At 39.7% G+C, this 22,551-nt stretch overlaps 1 protein-coding gene across 2 annotated transcripts in view; it reads left to right on the top strand.

Moving 5' to 3' along the window:
• Positions 1–22,551, top strand: part of GRM7 (glutamate metabotropic receptor 7) — a 995,782-nt gene that overhangs the window by 460,347 nt on the left and 512,884 nt on the right. For both annotated transcript variants that reach the window (XM_043978848.1, XM_043978847.1), the window contains exons 3-4: positions 14,992–15,133; positions 16,113–16,267. In XM_043978848.1, coding sequence (XP_043834783.1) covers positions 14,992–15,133; positions 16,113–16,267 — 297 coding nt within the window. The remainder of the gene's footprint in view (positions 1–14,991; positions 15,134–16,112; positions 16,268–22,551) is intronic.

Here is a 22,551-nt window from a genome sequence, read left to right as displayed (position 1 = left end):
ACTTTCCCAGGGTCCCACAGCTAGTAAATGTTTGAGGCCAGATTTGAACTCAGATTTGAAGACTCATCTTTATGACTCCATGCCTGACACTGAACCACCTAGCTTCCTAAAAAGGAGAGATACAGGCAATTCATAAAATAGTTAGCATTTATCTAGCACTTAAAATTTGCAATGTGCCTTACAAATATCTTATTTGATCTAAACAACAGTAGGTCATTTTATAGTATTCCCATTTTACAGATGAAGAAACTGAGGTATAGAGAGACCCCACACAAATACTAACAGACTGAGGTTAGATTTGAACTGAAGTCTTTATAACTCCAACTCCAAGCATGGCACTCTTCAACCTAGCTGCCCCAATACAGGATGGTAGTCTAAAAGAATGATAGGTTCAAGATCTCTTGGGGGATCCTTGGCACTTCTTTGGCTTAAGCTCCTTTTCTATACAGATAAATCCAATGTACAACTTTAGCCATTACCTCCCTCCTGAGTTCCAGTTGCAGACTTTAAGTAGTTTCCTGACACTCCTGATTGTTCCTCAAATTCACTATGCTCAAAGCCAAAGTCATCATCATTCCCCAACAAAATTCTTTCTCCTCATTTCCCTATTTCTGTTAATGAAACCATTATACTACCAGTCACCTATATTTGACCTTTTGGTGTGCTCTTTTCTTCCTTCTCCTTTGATTCTCAAATTGATTTCCAATGACACTGGCCTCCTTGTTATTCCTTCAACAATATGCTCCATTTCCTGACTGGGATAGTGAGAGCATTGTCCATTACCCAGAACGCAGGAAAGCATGCCTTCATGAAATTGATGGACAATACTGATGAACTTTTTGTGGCAAGCAAATCTGCATATAATTTTCCATAAGCCCTTATGATTAACATCACCAAAAGACTTGGGAAGATCAACAAATGTATACAGAACTCTGTTCTCCTCTTGGAGTTTCTCCTGGAGTTGTCAGTTAGCAAAGGAATGCCAAATGTATGCTTGCCTAAAGGACTATTATATGGAAAACTCACACAGGGCAAGTGCTTACATGGTGATCAGAAAAAGGCTATGTAAGGACACTCTCAAGAACTCTCTTAAGAACTTTGAAATGGATTGCATGACATGGGAGACACTGGCACAGGACCACTCAACATGGTGTGCCCTCTTCAGAGAGCATGTGCTCTATGAGCAAAGTAGAATTGAAATAGCTCTAAAGAAACACAAGATGCAAATTTATACAATCCAACCCAAATGGACCATTTGTACTCCACCTGTAGTAGAGCATCCCCAACTCTTATTTGTTGATTGGCCACAGTCTGACACATTGTAATTTAACTCTTAACATCTTGGTCCTCTTTGAGAATGAAGGACAAAAACCAATCAAACATTTCCTGACTCCAGGTATTTTTAGTGACCGTCTGCCTGGCCTGGATTTCTCTCCCTCCTTAGGTATGCCACCTGCCTTCTCTGGTTTCCTTTAAGTCATTGTTACAATGTCACTTTCTACAGGCAGCCTTCCCTCATCTCCCTCTCCCTTAATTATGGTGCCTTTACATTTTTTTTTGGCAGGGCAGTGAAGGTTAAGTGACTTGCCCAGGGTCACACAGCTAGTAAGTGTCAAGTGTTTGAGGCTAGATTTGAACTCAGGTTATTTGAATTCAGGACCGGTGCTTTATCCCATGCACCACCTAGCTGCCCCCACCTTCCCACTCTTAATATCTCCAATCTATCCTGTATATGGCTTCTTTGTTCATAGCTGTTTTCACACCTCCCCCATTAGACTTCATAGCATGGACATTTTTTTTGCCTTCTGTTTTATCTTTAACACTAAGAATGCCTGGTATATAGAAAGCACTTAATAAGTGTTTATTGAGTGACTGCCTGTATTAATGTGTTGTCAGTGATATTGGAAAAGAGGAGGCACACAGATATGAAGATGTTACAAAGATGAAATTGACAGGACCTTGTAGCTGTTTGTATATTGGCGTTTTAGGAGAAGGAAGATTTAAAGCTAATTAAAATGAGATAATATATAGATCAAATTGTGTGTGTTTATTTGTATGTACACACGTGTATAGTATGCCTATATACTATATATATATATACACACATAAACACACACAAACATATATATATATATAATACAAACGTACACATACATGTAGTACTCTATAAACCTTAAAGTGATATATAAATGTTAGCTATCATCATCATTACTTTTAACTCTAAATTTGTAGACATGGGAGACAAGGTCAATGACTTTAATACTGTCAAAAATAGGAATGTCAGAAGGAAGAACAGGAACAGGGGAAAGATAATGGTTTAAGTAGGTATTTCATTTAAGGTTCAGTTGGGATATCCAGGTGGAAATATCCTGTAGTAGGTTAGATGTTCTTATGTAGAATTTAGAAAGAAGCCCTGTGCCATGCGAATTTAATAGTCATGCTTAGAGATATGGTTGTTGAAGTTGTGTGGATGAATGGGACTATCAATGGATGAAAGTCTAGAGAAGAACAAAAAGAGATTCAAAGGTAGACCTTTGAGGAACATCAACATGAAGGGCTCAGGAAAAGCATAAGGAGCCAAAGAAAGGGACAGAAGCAGTGATATTGAAGAGTTAAGAGAGGATCAGGCAATTGCAGTTTCTCTCAAGACAAGGGAGGAAGGAACAACCAGGAGGAGGGAGTTGTAAATACAGTTGAAAGTTTCAGTGAGGTCAGGGAAAAGGAGGACTCATAAAGTCCATTGGAATGGCAATTAGGGCATTGTTGGTGATCTTGAAGCAGTAATTTGGAACCATTGTAATTATTCTAGCCCCCCAAGTTCACCTTTAGCTATTGGCCAGTGCTGCCAGTGTGGTGCATCTTAATGAAGGCACTACTTTGAGACTATCAGCAACTGATTCTGAGTGCCAAGGTTGTTCAAGCCACAAGGGGAAAATGGTCACAACAAAAATAAACTTATATTTTGAGTTCTTGTCAAGGGAAAGAACAATCTGGCTTCTGAACTTTTGGAATTAGAAAAACAATCCAACAAAGAAAACCTCTCTCGAGTCATAGAATCTCCGAATTGGGAGGGATGCCAGAGGTCATCCAGTCCAATTCTCCACTCAAAGATGGATGCCCGGTACATCATCTTGCCTTTGTTTGAAAAGGCTAGTGGGGAGGGAGGGTGGAGAGAGTGAGGAGAGCATGATTAACTACTTTAGATACCTAAAAGGTTGTGTTCTTGAAATGATCGGAATTGCTTTACATGGACTCGGAGGTCAGGATCAGGAACAGTGGGTGGAAGTGGTAAATAGGGAAATTTAAGCTAGATGTCGGGGGAAACATTCTGATAAATAGCATTGTCCAAAAGTGAAATAGACAGTTTCAGGATGCAGTGGGCTCCCCCTTTCTAAATATCCTTAAGCTAAGGCTGAATGTGAGTATAATTCTAGAATTTTTTTTTAGTGCTAGAGAAGTCCCCTCTCTTTCCCAGTCTTAATGATTTTCTGCATTTTTAGTGATCACTGCCTCACTTCCATATTATTATTATTTGCCAATTTCCTTCCTAAATACTTATAAATTGTATCTCTGAGATATCCAAGTAGTCACATGGGATGAGGGGGAAGGTCTATCCTTACTGACACAATAGTTGGCAAGAAAATGGCTAGGGTGAAATGAGAACTATGAATGGGGCTTCTAGCTATCATTGTCCATGTGACACATTTACCATCAAAAGTTCCCAATATGGGAGCTCCAGAGCCAAAAGAATTAAGTTGCCTTGCCCCTGATGCATGGCTTGGAGGATGTTTCAGTTGCTTGGCAGATGATAGGTTTTAGTGGCAGGGCAGTTGCAGTGGCAGACAGAGCTGGTGACAAGAGGATGGCTGTGAGGGAATGTGAAACAAAACTTAATGTCATTGAGACTCAGTTTTGTTACCTGTAAAATGGGAAAAAATAGAAACCTGCACTACCACTGTCATAGGGTTGCTATTAGGAAAGTGCTTTGCAACCTTATAATTCTATGCCAACGTCAATATTATCCATCTTATTTGTGCTGTTATTGAGATGCTGTGTTACATAGTGCTTAGACTGCTAGACTTGGAGTCAGGTAGATATATTTTCGAATTCTACTTGTAATCTATACAATACTACCACAGTGATATGGCCAAGTCCCTTAACCTGGCCGTCTCCAGACAGCTCTCTAAGATGGTAAGTAGCAGAGGAGCTGCAGAAGGGTATCACTAAAGGAAGTTTCTTTATCCTAAGTTCCCTATAACCAATGAAATCAATCACAGGTCCAAGACAAAAACCAAAAAAGATAAAAACCATTATCATTATTCTCTCCCCTATAATTTCTGAGAAAAAATAATTTATGACTTCTTTCCTCCTGATAGTTGTGTGAACTTTGGTCAATTCACTTGAATGCTGTGGTTCCTAGTATCACTATAGGATAAGATATGAGTTTCTATTAAACATCTTTTCCAATTTTATTCTTGGGTTTCACTCTCATAAAAATCACAATTTAGAGAGTAGGGGGGTGGGTTGTGATAGTAGGTTAGAGTTCTCCCAAAGCTAGACAATATTGGAATCTTCAGCTAGCTACAGTGGACAGACATTATAATGGGGTGTTAAAGGACTACAAGAATGTCTGCTTTAATGATTGGTCCTCTAAAATAGAGAACATGATAAGGGCTATGATATACACAGATCTGAATAAGGGACTGAATCCTTGGAATCCTGCTGCATGTCTCCAATTATAGTCTAGGATACAAATCTCAGGTTGTTAACTGATTGTTTTTTTTTAACACTTTTTTTTGGGGGGGGGTAGGGCAATGAGGGATAAGTGATTCACCCAAGGTCACACAGCTAGTAAGTGTAAAGTATCTGAGGCCAGATTCAAACTCAGGTCCTCCTGAATCCAAGGCTGGTGCTTTATCCATTGTGCGAACTAGCTGCCCCCTAACACTTTCAAAGGAAAATAAACCACCAGCTAGTTTTTGATAAATGTATTTTTCACATTAACAATTCTTGGCCTTACCCATGCATGCATTTCTTCTGGCTGGCATTATACATACTTGGCTGACGTGAGTAGCCAGGAAAAAGAACTCCTTTTTTTGCTGTCCTTATACGACTGCCTGAATTTCCAGAAAACTGAAACCATTTTCACTGATACAGTAATTTGTAGCTTCTCAAATCAGTGACAATTGTGAGTGTGTGTGTGTGTGTGTGTGTGTGTGTGTGTATATGTGTGTGTTTGATTGGCAGCCTTAGAGTTGGGAGGTCTGGTGTTTGTAAAAAAAAAAATATTATTATTAACTAGCTAATCTAGTCTGGAAAAATTTATAATTGGACTTATATGAAAAATTATAAGTTTAGAAAAATTATAATTGGGCCATAAGTCCCACCAGAGTAGCCATTCAAATGTAAGAATATTTTGACTTGCTTACTGGCCTAATTTGGGGGGACTAATCTGTGGATGACTAATCTGGGGACTTCTGACTGGCTGGTTATCTGACTGCTATTAATTTAATATGGGCCATTTATAAAGTTCCACCACACTGCTCCACTCCCAAAATTGATAAGCAAAAGATTAAGAACTTCTTCCATTTTAACAGCAGAGGGTTTATGAGATACAATTTAAACATAAAAATACAGGGAAATAAAATGTACAACCTGACTGTGGTCCGGTGCGTCTCTTTCCAACTGCTGAACCTGGAACTTTTTTAGCCTCCTCCTGTGTACCAACGGGCCTTCTTCTAACGTTCTCCAAGTGCTCCAGGTCCCCACTGGCCTCCTTGCTTTTTCCTGTTCTGTCTGTCTGCTCTGTCCGTCCACCCTCCTCACTACTCCCTTACGTCTCTTTCTCCAACCTGTACCCTGTGCTGACCACTTCTGTGCTCTCCGCTGCCTCCTAGTCCTCTGGTGTCCCCCTTTCGGTCCATCCCTTTCCAACCTCTTAACCTTCCGGCAGCCTTTGCTGCCCCTTTACGTAGCCCTAGTCTTGTTAGCGTCCTTGTAGCCCTTTTCTATCCGTTCTTTTCCAACCTCTTAACTTTCTGGCATCTCCCTTCCTCCTAGGGTCTCTAAGTCTCCGCAGTCCTCCTTAATCTTGTCAGCGCCCCTTTCACTCTCTAACTCCCCGGTATATATATATCTTCCTTCTAACCACTCAAAGCTCGGGGCTCCTTGTGCCCCCGTACATGCCAAACTAATCCCCTGACCACCCTAGCACTGTGGCCAGGGGGAGGGGACACTCGAGTGTCTCGTGTGTACCACACCCAGGGCTCCAGGGGCCCGTGCCCCGTGCTGTGTGCCCAGGGACCTCTGCACAGGCTATGCCAGAGGCCGGCCTAGACAAGCCCGGGATCTCTCAGATAGATCTGCTCAGGGCAGAGGGAACTGGGGATTCTCTCCCCCCAGCTGTCTGACCTGGCGTCTCAGCCCACAGGGCTTTTTGACTCAGCTGAAACGGAGTGGGAGGGGCAGAGAAGAAAAACCTGAGGGCCTAAGGCTTTCTAATCTCAGACCAAAGGTAGGGTCCCCAAATCAAAATAAATTTCCACAGGTTCTAATGCGTAACTAGCTATGTAACAGTGTGACTTTCAGGAATGGAGTCTAAGTTTTCCTCATCTATAAAATTGGTTGGAGAATATACAGAGTATATGCTTCACAAGATTGTTGAAGACATAAATAAGATAATGGATGCAAAGTGCTTTTCAAAACTTTAAGGGTAATAGAGTGAATGGTTGATTCTAAGATGGTTGATGTCCTGGCCTGTTTATTTTATCCTTCATTTTTTTTTAAATTCTCCAACATGTATCCCTTTAACATTTGAAATGCCAATAAATTCTGATTGGATTCATAATGAAGGGCAAAAGAGTTAAATTTTTTAGAGCACTGGACCACATTTTTTCAAATATTATTTGCTGAAGTCAGTCAGGAATCCCTAAAACCAGTTAGGAGAAATGCATTGGTCATATCAAGCATTGTCACTGTGAAAAAATGGCCCCATCAAATACCAGTTACTGGGTTGTTTTCCTTTAAATGGATTAAAAAACCACCAGTAAAAAAAAAAATATAGCTAATGCATATATAGTACTTTAAGGTTTGCGAAGATGTTTAGATATTCAATCTCATGTGAGCTTAGAAACAAAGAAATGGACTGGAAAAACAGAACACCATTTTTTTTTTATGTATTCACTAGAGTATCACACCTGAGTTGCATCTCTCTATGAAGACTTAAAGTTAATAATTCCATGTGTTTCGAAGGAGACTGTGCAATGGGAGGAGGATTTAGCTTTATGTGGAGATAGGATTCTTACAAGAAAATAGGCTAATGGGTCACCCAAGTGAATTGCAGTGCTTATTGGAAGAACCATGGGGTCTATCTTTACTTTTCTTTTTTTAATAATTCATTTAAAGTCAGACAGGTAATATGTGTCAGAGGCATAATTTGAGCCCAGGTCCTCTGATTTCTCACCCCCCTTTTTTTCTTTAACATTATTTTTAGTTCCAAATTCTCTTCCTCCTTCCTTCACTCTTCCTTTACTCTCTAGTCTTGCATATTATTGTCATTATTTTTATCTTAAGCATTCTGAGGCACTGTTCCTTGGGCTCAGCACTTCTTTATGCCTTTTCAAAGGCTGTCGCTGAGGCCTGTAACCCTAAAACCCCAACTTTAACCCTTCTACTATCCACATCTGGAAATCCCTAGTTTCCTTTAGGGCTCAGCCCAGGTGCCATCTATCATTTTTCCTTATTGTAGTTTTCTTCCTCCTCTTCCAATTTTCATGTTTCTACCTACATGTTTACAGGTTTTGTTTTACCACTAAGCTAGAAGTTCCTTGAGCACAGGAGCATTTTGCATTTTGTTTTGTTTATTTTGTTTTGACTCCAGACTTAGTGACCATCATGCTGCCTCATCTACAATAGGGGCTTTATTAAACTCTACTGGCTTTAATTGGAAACCTACAGTATTTCCTTTTGGGAGCTGCTAAAAAACTTTCTTTGATTTCAGTGTCATAGCAATGGCTATTATGGGCAACTCTGAACTACAAAAATGAATTTTCAAAAATCTCTTGCATTCTATTATTTCCATTTATTTATTTGTCTGTTCATTCATTCATTTTATTTCACTAAATATTTCCCAATTACATGGACAATTTTTTAACATTCATTTTGAAAATACTTGAGCCCCAAATTCTTTCTCTTCTTCCCACCCCTTGAAAACATAAGCACTATGATATAAATTACACATATGAAGTCATGCTATATTATTTTTAAAATTAAATGGATTAGAATAAAACAAATATTATCCTGTGGGGAGGGGCAAGATGGCAGAGGAAAAGCAGTAACTTTCCCGACCTCTTCCCATGATTCTTCCAAATAATTTCAAATAATGCCATAAGACAATTCCTAGGGCAACAGAACCCACAAAAAGATGAGGTGAGATCATTTTCCAGGCAGAGATGCCTAAGAAGGTGGACAGGAATGTTTTGTTGTACCAGGGTGAGAGTGGAATCCAGACCCAGGCAGTGCCAGCACAGATCCAGCCCCAGGCAGGTCGCATCAGAGAAATAGGTCTCCATAGCCTCTAAATACACTGCAGCAGCAGCTACTTCTGGAACTCAGCTCACAGTCCAGTGAGGGGGTTGAGTGGTTGGCCAGGGGAGAGATTGCAGGGTTCTCTGCTGGAATTCTGTTGTGTTGCCTGTGCTCAGAGCCAGGAAGCATTCGAGTGGCATACCAGGTTGGGGAGGGGCGCAGGCAGGACTGAATTTGCAACCACAGTGAAACAGAATTCTGTTCCCAGGTTAAAGAGCAAGCAGACCTGTGGTTTCTTGCAGACCAGAGCACAGACCAGGGGAGTGTAGAATGTGCCTCTCTTTAAATTGTACCACCTGGTACACCCTGTAGCTTGGGACAATGTGCCCTGGAAGCAGTGCCCCACTTTAAGAAGGAGTTAAAAATTAAGAAGTAGGCTGCTAAAATGAGCAGATAGAAAAAAGATGCTGACCCTAGAAATTTTCTTTGGTGACAAGGAATATCAAAATACACCCTCTGAAGAAGATAACAAGGTCAAAACTCCTACATCCAAAGCTTGCAAAAAAAATATGAATTGTTCTCAGTCCATAGAGGTACTCAAAATGACTTTGAAGGTAAGGTAAGGGAGGAAGAGGAAGAAATGGAAAAGAAATGAGAGTGAAGCAGGAAAGTCATGAAAAAAGTCAACAGCTTGAAAAGGTAAATTGAAAAGGAGATACATAAGCTCTCAGAAGAAAATCATTGCTTAATAATTAGATTGAGTAAATGAAAGCTAATGAATGACTTTATGAGAAATCAAGACACAATAAAGCGAATCCAAATGAATGAAAAAATAGAGGGTAATGTTAAATATCTCCTTGGAAAAACAGCTGACCTGGAAAATAGATAGAGGAAAGATATTTTGAAAATTATTGGACTGCCTGATAGGCATGATCAAAAAAGAGCTTAGATATCATCTTCCAAGAAATTGTCAGGGAAAATTGCCCTGATATTCTGTTAGCAGAAGGCAAAATAGAAATGGAAAGAATTAACCAATCACCTCGTGAAGAGATACCAAAATGAAAACTTCCAAGAATGTTATATCAGAATTCCAGAGATACAAGGTAAGGAGAAAATATTGTAAGCAGCCAGAAAGAAACAATTCAAGTACTGTGGAACCACAATCAGGTTAACCCCAGATCTAGCAGCTTCTGCATTAAAGGATCAGAGTGCATGGAATATGATATTCCAGAGGGAAAAGAAACTGGGATAACAACTAAGAATCACCTACCCAGCAAAACTGAGTATAATCTTTCAGTGGAAAAATGGGAATTCAATGAAAAAGAGGACTTTCAGGCATTCATGATGAAAAGACCTGAACTGAATAGAAAATTTGACTTTCAAATACAAGACCCTAGAGAAACATAAAAAGGTAAACAGGAAAAAGAAATCATGGAAGATATTAAAAGGTTAAACTTTTTACATTCCTACATGGGAAGATGATACTTCTAACTCATAAGAACCTTCTCATTATTAGTGCAGCTGAATGGAATATACTTAGACATAGGGCACAAGTGTGAGTTGAATATGAAAGGATGATATCTTTAAATCATTTATTTGTTGTTGTTGTTGCTATTGTTGTTGCTTGGTTGGGTGGCTTGCCTAGGGTCACATAGCTGGTGAGTGTTGGGTGTCTGAGGCCATATTTGGACTCAGGTCCTCCTGGGTCCAGGGCTGGTGCTTTGTCCACTGCACCATCTAATTTTCCCATGTTGATATCTTTAAAAAAATAAAATTAATAGGGGAGAGGAATGCACTGGGAGAAAGAGAAAGGAAGAGGATAAAGTGTCTCACATAAAAGAAGCAAGAAAAAGCATATAGAGTGGAGGAGAAGATGGGGGAGGTGTGGGGGAGTAAGGGAGCCTTATTCTCATCATCATTGGCTAAAAGAGGGAATAACATACCCAATCAATTGAGTATAGTAATATATCTTGGCCTGTGGGAAAGTGGGAGGGGAAGAGGATAAGTGGGCAGGGGTGAAAGAAAGGAGGGCAGATCGGGGAAGGGAGCAGTCAGAAGCAAAACATTTTTGAGGAGGGAAAGGGTGAAAGAAGATATAAATATAGAGTAAATAATAGAGTAAATATCAAGGGGAGGAAATATGATGGAGGATAATACAGTTTGCAATAGTAATTGTGGGGAAAAAAAAAACAAGTCTGTCTGATAGCCCTCAGTTCTCAAACACATAGAGAACTGAATCATTTTTTTTTTTTAAATTAGAGCCATTCCCCAGTTGGTAGATGATAAAAAGACATGATGTTTTCAGATGAAATAATCAAAGCCACCTATTGACAAATGAAAAAAAAAAGAAGTTCTAACTCACTATTGATTGGAGAAATTCAGGTCAAAACAATTTTGGGTACTACTTCATACCTATTGGATTAGATAATAGGACAGCAGAAGAAAATGACCAATGTTGTGGGGGATATGGGGAAAATTAGTCATTAATACACTCTTGGTAAAGTTGTAAACTGATCCAAACGTTCTGTATAGCAATTTGGAACTATGGCCAAGAGTTTATAAAACATAGCAATACCACTACCAGGTTGGTATCTTAAAAGAGATTTTTTTTAAGTTGAATTCAAAATTGGGGTGATGCCCATCAATTGGGGAAAGGCTGAAGAAATTGTGGGATGAAATTAGCATAGAACACAATTGTGCTGTATGAAATGATGAGCAGGATGCTATCAGAAGGACTTATGAAAAATGCAATTCATCTACAAAGAAAGAACTGAGGGTATCTCAATACAGATTGAAGTATAATTTTTTGTTAGTTCCTCTTTCTAATGTTTTTTTTTGCTGTTTGCTTTCACAACCTGACTGATGTTGAAGTGTTTTAGATTACTGCTCTTGTATAACTTATATTGAATTGGTTGAGTTCTTAAGGGCTGGGATGGGGAGGGAGGGAGGAAGAGAATTTGGAACAAAAAGCTTTAAAAATTGGGGCAGCTAGGTGGCTCAGTGGATAGAGCACTGGTCCTAGATTCAGGAGGACCTGAGTTCAAATCTGACCTCAGTCACTTAACACTTACTAGCTGTGTGACCCTGGGCAAGTCACTTAACCCCAATTGCCTTACACACACAAAAAAAAGCTTTAAAAATTGATGATGTAGAGAACTCTCAAAAATGGAACCCTTTCCACAGAAACAGAACATACGTCACTGTTCTATAACTCATAGTGTTTAAAGGGATCACTGATAGATTGACTTTCCCAAGGTCACATCCAGTATGTATGAGGGGTAGAATGTGGACTCAGCACTTCCTGACCTAAAGGTTGGTTGTTTATCTCTCAGACCACAGTGACTTTCTGTTTAGCTAAAAATATTAAACATTAATTCAAATACTCATACTTGCTTAGTAACTATATTTAAATTAATTAGTTTAAATTTGCATATATGTATGATGCTGTGCTAACATTTCAAGATGATGGGATTGTTTAGACAGCAGGAAGAACTGGAGAATAATAAGAATGACAGGGAAGCTGTGTTGTTATTTTTTTCCACTTCTGCTACCTCCTCTATTGCCCAGTCTTGTCAGGTTTCACATATTAGTCATTAGGAACTTATCATCACTTCTTCTAATGGTTGATTTTTTCCCTTTGCTGCTGAGGCCCTTGATTGGGCCCACCTGTGGGCAGTTCCACATTAGAGGGAGAAACATTCTCTGCTACACAATCAACAGACATTCCCTGAATCACTTCTACTGGTCCACTGGGAGAGTCCTGGATCTATGTGTGAAAGACACCCCTTTACTAATCACACCAAATGGAGTTTACTATAATTTGCTTAATCACTCAGCTGTAATTGAATCTTGATGGGAAGCTAGGTTTCCATCTAGTACTATTCCTTTCCTCCTGCTGGGTAGGTGGCAAAGCAGCTATTTCTTCTCCCAAGCATCCTCTAAGCAGTTTGAGGAAGGTGATTTGGATTTTCTTTGCTCAAACTCAGGACCAGTGGTTCTGAACCTGTTGTCTTCATTGCATAGAGTATATTTTTCTCTCTTGCTCTGATTGGACATGATTTCTGTCCCCTTCTCAAGCCATAACTGGGCTGCCAGAATGACAATTTCTCCCTACCCCACCCCCTTTCCAATTCCCTAAATGGCTTGGATCGAGCATCTGTTTACCAAATACTGGATTTTGGTAATTATTCCTGCTGGGTGAGTGCCTGGCTTTCCCTAGATTGTCTAAGAGAAAAGCAACACCAAATCCCTATGCCATCTACTGCTGCTGGAACATTCAAGAAGCTATGGCGATAAAGGAATAATCAAATGATAGTCTCAGTTAGGGTTATCAATTATCTTCCCTTAATGTAGAAGGTTTCTAGACCACTATCCAGCTAGCCACAGGTCAGATGATTATTTACAAGCAATACTCAGTTCAGTAGAATACAGGCATTGGCCTTTGTGATCCAATGTCAAGTCCAGTAGGTGGCCTAGCCACATGGGCAGAGTGATAACTTCAGGATATATGACCAGGCTAACTGAAGGCTAGAGTTCACACTGTAGTAGCAAACTTCCTGGGACCTTAGCACTGAGCCTGGTAGTAGTAGTTGAGGCAGTAGAACCTGGAAGTGGGGAAGAAGAAGGGAAAGAAATGAAACAGGGGGCAGAGAAGGGGAAGAAGAGGAAAGGGCAAGAAGAGAAGAGGGAGAAAGAAAAGGATGAGAGAGTAGAGAATTAGGGGAAAGCATTTATTAAATACCTACTATGTGCCTGGTACTTTTCAAATATAATCTTATTTGATACTTACAACAATCCTGCAAAGTAGGAGCCATCATTACCCTCATTTTACAGTTGAGTAAACAGAAGATGGGAGTTCAATTACTTGCCCAAGGTTACAATTAAATATCGGAGGCTGTATTTGAACTCAGATCTTTCTCATTCAGAGGCTAGTACCTTCTCCACTGTGCTCCATAGCTGACTCTAAAGGAAAGGGGGGAAGTAAGAGACAGAATAAAAAGAGGGGGTAGAAGGAAAGGAGAATAGGAAGGGGAAAGCAAAAAAACATTTGAGGAGAAAGAGGATAAGAGAGGGAAAGAAAGGAGGAGGAGAGGGCTAGAAAGAGTATGTGTGAGGGGACAGTGATGGTGATGCGACCAAAGATGGCAGCCAGTCATAGCCAAAAGCCACATCACCTGAATCTCTGGAGCTCTTCCCAGGGTTACACACCTTGGGTGGAGGTTGTATCCCATGTCTTCCCCCAAAGAATACAAGTTCCCTGGGGGCAGAGATTGTCCAGCTTTTGTATTTCTACCCTTGGCACCTGTGCACTTCCTGGTACTTGTAGGTGCTAGAGGCAGGTTTGTTGGATTGAACTATATTTGATACCATGGTTTCAAAATTATTCATTCTGCCCCAGAATGAATTTTGGCTTTTTCCTGTGAGTTTCCATCATTTCCTCAGTCAATCAAAGACACAGAGGAAGAAATCTACTACCACTTCTCTATTATTGTAACGAAGTGAGTATCTGTAACCTGAATAAACCTCCCCCCTGGCTACATAAAATAATAGATGGATCTAGAAGAGCCAGCAGATGCTTCAGTGGAGAGAAAGCTGGGCCAGTGTAAGAGTCAGAAGGACCTGGATTCATCCAATCAACCACCCAAACTATTTGTGTGACTTGGGGGAAGGTACTTCCCTTCTCAGAGCTCCCCAGGGAACTCTCTGACTTTGTCAATGGCATAGCAGAAGGCCATCTGAATGGAGACGGATTTCCACCCTACCTTTTTCTCTGACATTTCTATCATGTTTTGGAATCTTCAAAGTATTTCAACTATCTCTTGGCATTTCATTGAAGCACATAGATGTAAATCCACTTGTCCATAGTCATAGGACAAATCAGTGTCAAAGGCATGATTGGAACTCCCTTTTACCTGTCTATATTTTGTGAATTCTATCTACCACTCTATGCTCTCTTTCTCACCCTGCCTTTTCTTTGTCCTCAGCCCTCATTCCCCTAAACCAATTTCAATCTGTGTGCCCTAGAACGTTTAGACATTTGTACTTGCACAGTGGAAACAATGAGGTTGTGAAGCACTGTCCCAAGCATGAGTGGTTCAGAATGCTCAGTGTGATCGTTGATGACTTCATCAGGGTTGTTACTAGAAATCCTATGCAATTAGGGATTTGGAAAATATCTCTCCTCTTCCCACCCTAATCCTTGTTGCTAGTATTTCTCTTCCAATATTTTATTGACAGTTCTCTCTCTCTCTCTCTCTCTCTCTCTCTCTCTCTCTCTCTCTCTCTCCTCTTCTCTTTTCTCTTTCATTTTTGTTCCCTCTGTGTCCCTCCCTATCTGTTCTCTCTTTATCTCTATTTCTGTCTCCTCTCCCTCTATGTTCTCTATGTTGCTCACTGTTCCTTTGTCTTTGTTTCTCTATCTTTCTCTCTGTCTATCTCTCTGTCTCTCTCTCTCTCTTCTCATAGGTGGGCTCTGCATTGCTCAGTCAGTGCGAATCCCTCAAGAACGGAAAGACAAGACCATTGATTTTGATAGAATTATCAAACAGCTTTTGGATACTCCCAACTCCAGGGCCGTGGTGATTTTTGCCAACGATGAGGATATAAAGTAAGGATGACTGATGAAGTTCGTTAATATGCATGTGACCGCTTCTAGTAGCTGGCAGATCAGGATGAAGGCACCAGCGGGAAAAAGAGAGTATCGGATCAAAGCTATTATTACATACTGACAAAGTCAATATATGCTTTCTAAGCTGCATACTTAATGATAGGAAACAATGCAAATCACAGTAGGTTGCTATCATTCATTTTGGACTCCTCCCCACCTCCTATTAGTAAAGGTGGTCTTATATTATTTTTAAAAGTTAAAGACCAGTGAACCCTTTGGAGATTCATTTTTGGTTAGAATTATAAAACACTGGAAGTCTTTTATCTGTTACATTAAATACTTCATAAGTCTGAAAATAAATGTTTGCCGTTCTCCAATAGATAAGGATATGCTTTTATTTTTGAATGTGGATTCATTCTTCTGCATTTCTATGAGGCTCTGGTCACTGGTCAAGAGAATGCCTACCTGATGTTCTGTGGCTACACGAGGGGTCGAGTGGCTTCTGGCTTTCAGATCTGAGAGAGAGCACTTGGGGTCCCAACTCCGAGCACCTTTGCCTTGCACAAAGACATGAAGTACTGAGTAGTAGTACCGAGTACAGCAGGCTGTGATGACATAAAAGCAACAGGAGAGGTTTCCTGCCATCAGGAAACATGCATACCATCTCATCAAACAGGAAGGACAAAACTAGCTTAGAAGTTCTCTCCATGCTCCATAAGACCATATTTTAATAAAAGACCAAAGCCCCTAACACCCAATATGTCTGCAAAAATGACAATAAAAATCTAGAACACACATCCATCTTGCTAAAAGTTTTTGACAAGGTATCTGAGATAAATTTCCAGGGAACATAGATTTTACTTTCTGCTTTTGCCAGACACTTGCTAAATAGGCATTGCATTGGTTTGGACCGGACTAAAGCACAAATGTTTTGCTCCACCCTTTCCATTAACTCCTAGTGCTCTCCTTCTCTCCACAGACAGATCCTGGCAGCAGCCAAAAGAGCAGACCAAGTGGGTCATTTCCTCTGGGTGGGATCAGACAGCTGGGGCTCCAAAGTGACCCCATTGCATCAGCATGAAGATATAGCTGAAGGAGCTATCACCATTCAGCCAAAGAGAGCCACAGTAGAAGGTAAGGATCAGATTTCCCAGGGCTGGTTCTTCCCCTCCATTGGAGCCAGGAGAGACTGGGAGTGATTCTCTCTGACTTTTAGGTATGATGTGGGCAAAGGCAGGTGTGCAAGCTCATACATTATTTATTCATTGGCATTTCAAGCCCAACATCTGTGAAAAACAAATGAGGTCACAAACCTTCCTCAGTACCTCCTCTAAGTTGATATTCCTCTTTTCAACGGACTCTATTATTTTCCCAATGGTAGAATTATTAGCATGCATTTTTCCTACTCCTACCATAGGAGTTTTCTGATAGTATAGCATTACAGTTAATATGAAGAGAAATAACAATACACTCACACTCCTATGTGAGTGAGATACATTATCTGAAAGAATAAATTCCCTTTGTAATTTATCCATTACTTTCCTAGCAGGATAACTATGGGAAATGTTTCTCCCCATTACCTCTCAAGGTCCCTTACAGCCCTGTGAGCCTGTGATTACATAGCATATCACCCCTTTCAGGAGTCAGCATCCATCTCATCCCTGTAAGCTTTTGAGGCCTCTGCTTTCCTGGCAGCCCCAGGGACTTTCCAAAAGCAGGGGGTGGAGGGAAATCTAATTGGCATCCTTGTGGGCAAGCAAAACTTGCTGATTACAATTTATGTTCTCGTTTAATTTGAAAAGAAAAGTTCTTTCAAAAGTAGACACTATGTAAAGAAAGAGAACTCCTCCATGGGCACCCTGCTTTGTATTTCTTTTTGTTAGACCTTGTCTCCAAAGGCTCCCTGGAACATGCTTCACACATTAAAATGAGCTCTAGCTTCTCATTCAAAGAGGGATCAAATATTTGCATTCCTTTTTGCTCTGCCTTCGCTCCAGCCTAATTAATTATTCTCTTCAGAATGCTGGATGCCTAGCCTGTGTTGGCTTTTAGAAAACTCCGGTGGCTTTTCTCAGTCTCTTCCTTATGGCTTTTTTTTTGGTGTTAAAAAAATCCTCTCAGTCACTTTTATATTACCTGTAGTTTCCGATGAATTTTCAGGGGATTGTGGCTCTAGAATAGGAATTTTTAACATTTTTTGTGTCATAGACCCCTTCCACAAACTGGTAAAACCTATGGCCCCCTTCTCAGAATAATGTGCTTTAAAGGCATAAAATAAAATAATTAGAATTACAAAGAAAATCAATTATAGTGAAGTGGAGTTATAAGTTTTTTTTAAAAAAAGAAAAAAAAATCATTGACTCCATGGTCAGAACCTCTGCTCTAAAATTAGAAGAAGTATCAGAGGCCATTTAAGATCATATGGTGATGATGATGATGCCGACGATGAAGAGAGAACACAACAACCACGAGAATAGCTTTATGTGATGCTTTCAGAGTTGCAAAGTGTTTTATATCTGCTGAGTCCCAATAGCTAGGTGGCTCAGTGGAGAAAGCCTACACCTAGTAGTCAGGAAAATCTGAGTTTTAATTGTTGCCTCTGACATTTTCTAGGCTTTTGACTGGAAAAGTTACTTAACCATTTTTAGTGTTTTTTAACTGTCTCAGAAAGGTGGTTATAAGGATCAAATGAGTTATTGAAGGTAAAGTGCTTTGCAAACCTTAAAACCGTATGATTGGTAGCTGCTGTTATCACTACCACCACCATCAATCATTATCACCACCACCACTGCTACTGCAGCCACCATCACTACCACCATCATCCCTGTGATCATGTTTATCTGTTTTCACTTGAACAATCCTGGAAGGTCGGTGCTATCATCATCCTCACTTTATGAATAAGCCTGAGAGATAAAATGCAAGGTTGGAATTCAAGTCTTCCTGACTCCAAGCCGATCACTTTGTCTACTGCACCTCCCAAGCTTAGATTTAGAACTAGAAGCCAAGTAGCTCAGCCTCTCCCCTCCATTGTTACAGATGAGGAAAAAAGAGGCCCATATGGGTTGTTTTAGTGATGAAGTTGGATTTCTACTTTGCTCAACTGACTCTAGGGTCAGTGCTCCAAATCAGAGTCCTCTTGGGGGGCTTTTTCCCCCAAGCTATGAAATAACTTATATAGAGGCCATTTAGTTTAATATCCCTGCCCCTCCCCCCATTTTATTAAGGCTTAGGAAAGGGATGTGACTTCTCCAAGTTCTGGCAAGTACTAAGTGCGGAGCCACAATTTGGAGCTCTGTCTGCTGACTTCAATTTGGAATTGTTTTCACTATAATACACTATCTCCTATAGATGGTCTCACGACTAGAAGTCCTAGACTAGTGTCTTTTCCAGTGTGTGATAGTTAAAAGAAGTGAGATATGAAGGATCTTTGCTCTTCTGTTCCCTTCCTTTGAGACTGGGCATTTTTAACCCTTTTTGTTGTTGACATTATTTACTTGTTTTATGGACATTTTTGCCAGTCTGATCAGTCAATAAACATTTATAAAGCACCTACTATTTGCAAGGGTCTGTGCTTAGCACTGTGGATACAAAAAGAGGCAAGACAGTCTCTGCTCTCTGATGAAAATTTTGTATTTTATACTGGAAGTGATGAGGAGCCTCCTGAATTTACTGAGTAGGGGGTGGGGGTGGGGATGACATAGTTGGACCTATACCTTAGGCAAATCATGTTGGTGACTAAATAGAGGGTGGATGAGATCTGGTGGAGCATATGGACCCTTTCTCAGAAAAACATTGTAAATTTGGTACTGGCTAAGAAATAGAGTGGATCAATGGAATAGCTTATGCACAGGAGACACCGTAGTAAATGATTTTAGTAATGTCGTGTTTGATAAAACCAAAGACTCCAGCTTCTGGGATAGGAACTCAGTATTTGACAAAAACTTCTGGGAAAACTGGAAGATAGTTTGGCAGAAATGAGGCATAGACCAACATCTTACACCTTATACTAAAATAAGGTCAAAATGGATACATGATTTAGAAATAAAAGGTGACACCACAGGTAAATTAGGAGAGGAAGGAATAGATTACATCTCAGATTTATGGAAAGGAAAACAGTTTATTACCAAACAAGAGATAGAGAATATTATGAAATACAAAATGGATGATGTTGACTTCATTTAGTTTTTGTACAAACAGAAGCAATGCATCAAAAATTAGAAGGGAGGTAGAAAGCTGAGAAACAATTTTTATAGCAAGTATTTCTTATAAAGGCCTCATTTTAAATATATATCAGCAACTAAATCAAATTTATAAGAATCCAAGTCATTTCAAATTAAGAAATGGTCAAAGGATATGAACAGGCAATTTTCTGATGAAGAAATTAAAGCAATATATTGCCATATGAAAAAATGCTCCGAATCACTCTTGGTTTAAAAAAATGCAAATTAAAACAACTCTGAGGTACCGCCTCACACCTATCAGATTGGCTAATATGACAAAAAAGGAAAACAATAAATGTTGAAGAAGCTGCAGAAAAATTGGAACACTAATGCATTGTTGGTGGAGCTGTGAACTGATCCAAGCATTATGAAAAGCAATTTGGAACTATGCCCAAAGGGCTATAAAGCTGTGTATACCCTTTGACCCAGGAATATCACTTTTGGGTCTTTTTCCCAAAGAGATCATAAAAAAGGGAAAAGGACCCAGATGAACAAATATATATTTTAGCTGCTCTTTTTGTGGTGGCAAGGAATTGGAAATTGAGGGGTTGCCCATCAATTGGGGAATGTCTGAACAAGTTGTGGTCTATGAGTGTAATGGAATAGTATTGTCCTGTAAGAAACGATGAGCAGGTGGTTTTCAGAGAAACCTGGAAGGACTTACATGAACTGATGCTGAGTGAGATGAGCAGAACTAGTAGAATATTGTACACAGTATCAGCAACATTGTGTGTTGATCAACTGTGATAGACTTGACTCTTCTTAGCAATACAATGGTCCATGATAGTTCCAAAGGACTCATGATGGAAAATGCTCTCCAAATCCAGAAAAAGAACTGTGGCATCTAGATGCAGATTGAACCATACTATTTCTATTTTTTATGTTTTTCTTTTTTGAGGTTTTTTTTTTTTACCTTTTGCTCTAATTCTTCTTTCACAGCATGACAAATGCAGAAATATGTTTAATGTGATTGTACATATATAACCTATATCAGATAACTTGCCGAGGAGGGGAGGAGGGAGAAAAAATTGGAACTAGAAATCTTCTAAAAACAAATGTTGAAAACTATCTCTGCATGTAACTAGAAAATAATAAGATACTTTTATGATTTAAAAAAGAGAATAACATTGTAAAACACATACAACAAAATGCATAGTATTGGGGCAGCTAGGTGGCTCAGTGGATAAAGCACCGGCCCTGGATTCAGGAGTACCTGAGTTCAAATCCGGCCTCAGACACTTGATACTTACTAGCTGTGTGACCTTGGGCACATCACTTAACCTCCATTGCCCCACAAAAAAAAAACATGCATAGTATTAAAAAGGAAACAGTTTTATTGATATGCATTTATTCTAATATTAAAAAAATTAAAAGTTCATGGATCCTAGGTTTAGAATTTCTATTTTAGAGGATGTCCCCCACCTTTGTATGCATCCAATATAGTCACTAGTACCTATTCACTAGTGTCTTCTTCTTCTTCTCCTTCTTCTTTTTTTTTTTTTTTTTGTAAGGCAATTGGGGTTAAGTGACTTGCCCAGCGTCACACAGCTAGTAAGTATCAAGGGTTTGAGGCCGGATTTGAACTCAGGTACTCCTTAATGCAGGGCCAGTGCGATATCCACTGTGCCACCTAGCTGCCCCACTAGTCTCTTCTTAATGTTGACTTCATAACACCCACCCCTACCCCACCAAAACATGCCAGTTATCTCAAAGCCTGCTCTCTCAAAGGTAAACAACAGGACGATGAGCTGTGTTTGGCATCTCTTACTGAACCAAGGTCACTAAAAGGATGGGCTGGATCATGGACTTCAGGTCTGTCATTTGAAGAGTATCATGGCTAAGCACAGGGTAATGCATCATTATATTGGTTGCAAAGGGATGAATTGTTTAACCTCAGTCATTCTTAAATACTGTCTTCTAAATTATAGAGAGATTAGAATTGCTATCAGTGGCAAAAGGATCCATATCAGCAAATCAGGATGAGAAGATCAAGTATCTAGAGTGGAATGGAATTTTAGAAGCTAGCTAGTTCAATGCCCTCATTTTACAGTTGAGGAAACTGAGGCCCTTAAAGATTAAGTGACTTGCTAGAGGTAACATAAGTAGTGTCAGGAATGATATTAAAATTTAAGTCCTCTGCCTCCAAACTCCGTTCCTCCCATTGTACTGTCACAGATCCTTGAAATGAACACAATTTTATCAGCAAAATAATCCCAAAATATCTTAGCCAAGGATGCCTCTTTTTTAAATAAGGAAAATGCCACAGATACTACCAGCCAAGGACAAGGAAGAGAGTCATGGAAAGGTCTGCACTGACATCTTTGGCTGCTCTGTGTTCATGGGAGAGCCAAGGAATGTCTCAAACCTTGGCAGTGCTCTTCTATTTCCTGAGCCAAAATGCTTCTGTAATTTTTAGTTTCCCTGCGTTGTCTGATGAGCCAAGGAATCCCTGGCATCTTCTTCCCCTCTGCGTTGCCCCATTAACCCAGGCATTCAATAATCATCTCTAGCTCTGAATAGCTCCACTGAGAGGAAAGTGCCTAAGTCTATGTCAACTGATTGGCCTCCAAATCATTCTACCACTTGGGGGCTGGCTTAGTGCTAGGCAATCCTTGGACTGGAAACAGAGGGTCATAGGTCATTGTCTTTTCATCTGTTTCATCACTATCAACATTAGAGAGTTGTTGTAAGTGAAGCTGGGTTTTCAGAAATGGCTCTAATGCTCTTCATGACTTTCAAATGGTTCTATGAAGATGCTTGACTCCTGACACAATTTTGAAGTGTGTAAACATACAGAAAAATATGTAAATATACAGAAAAGTATGTGTGGTTAGAGTGGAGCAAACATAATTGAATCTAGTATAAAATTCATTTTTCTCTCAATTTTTTTCAATAATAGTAAGCATTTATATAATGCTTTAATGTTTATAAAGTGGGGCACATATTTTATCTCCTTTGATCCTCAAAACAAATCTGAAAGTTGAATGTCAGTCTATAAACAATTATTAAGGGCCTAAATGTGTCAAGCACTGTGCTAAGTGCTAGAGATATAAAAGGAGACAAGGAGCTCAGAATCAGATGATATCATTATCCTATTTTTACAAAGGAGGAAACTAGGGCAGAATGGTTAATAACTTGCCTAGAGTCACACAGTTGGTAAGTGTCTAAAGAAAGACTTAAACTCATGTCTCCCTGAAG

Source organism: Dromiciops gliroides, chromosome 1, assembly GCF_019393635.1.
Source record: "Dromiciops gliroides isolate mDroGli1 chromosome 1, mDroGli1.pri, whole genome shotgun sequence".
Lineage (NCBI taxonomy): Eukaryota > Metazoa > Chordata > Mammalia > Microbiotheria > Microbiotheriidae > Dromiciops > Dromiciops gliroides.
This window is presented reverse-complemented; position numbering and strand designations above follow the sequence as displayed.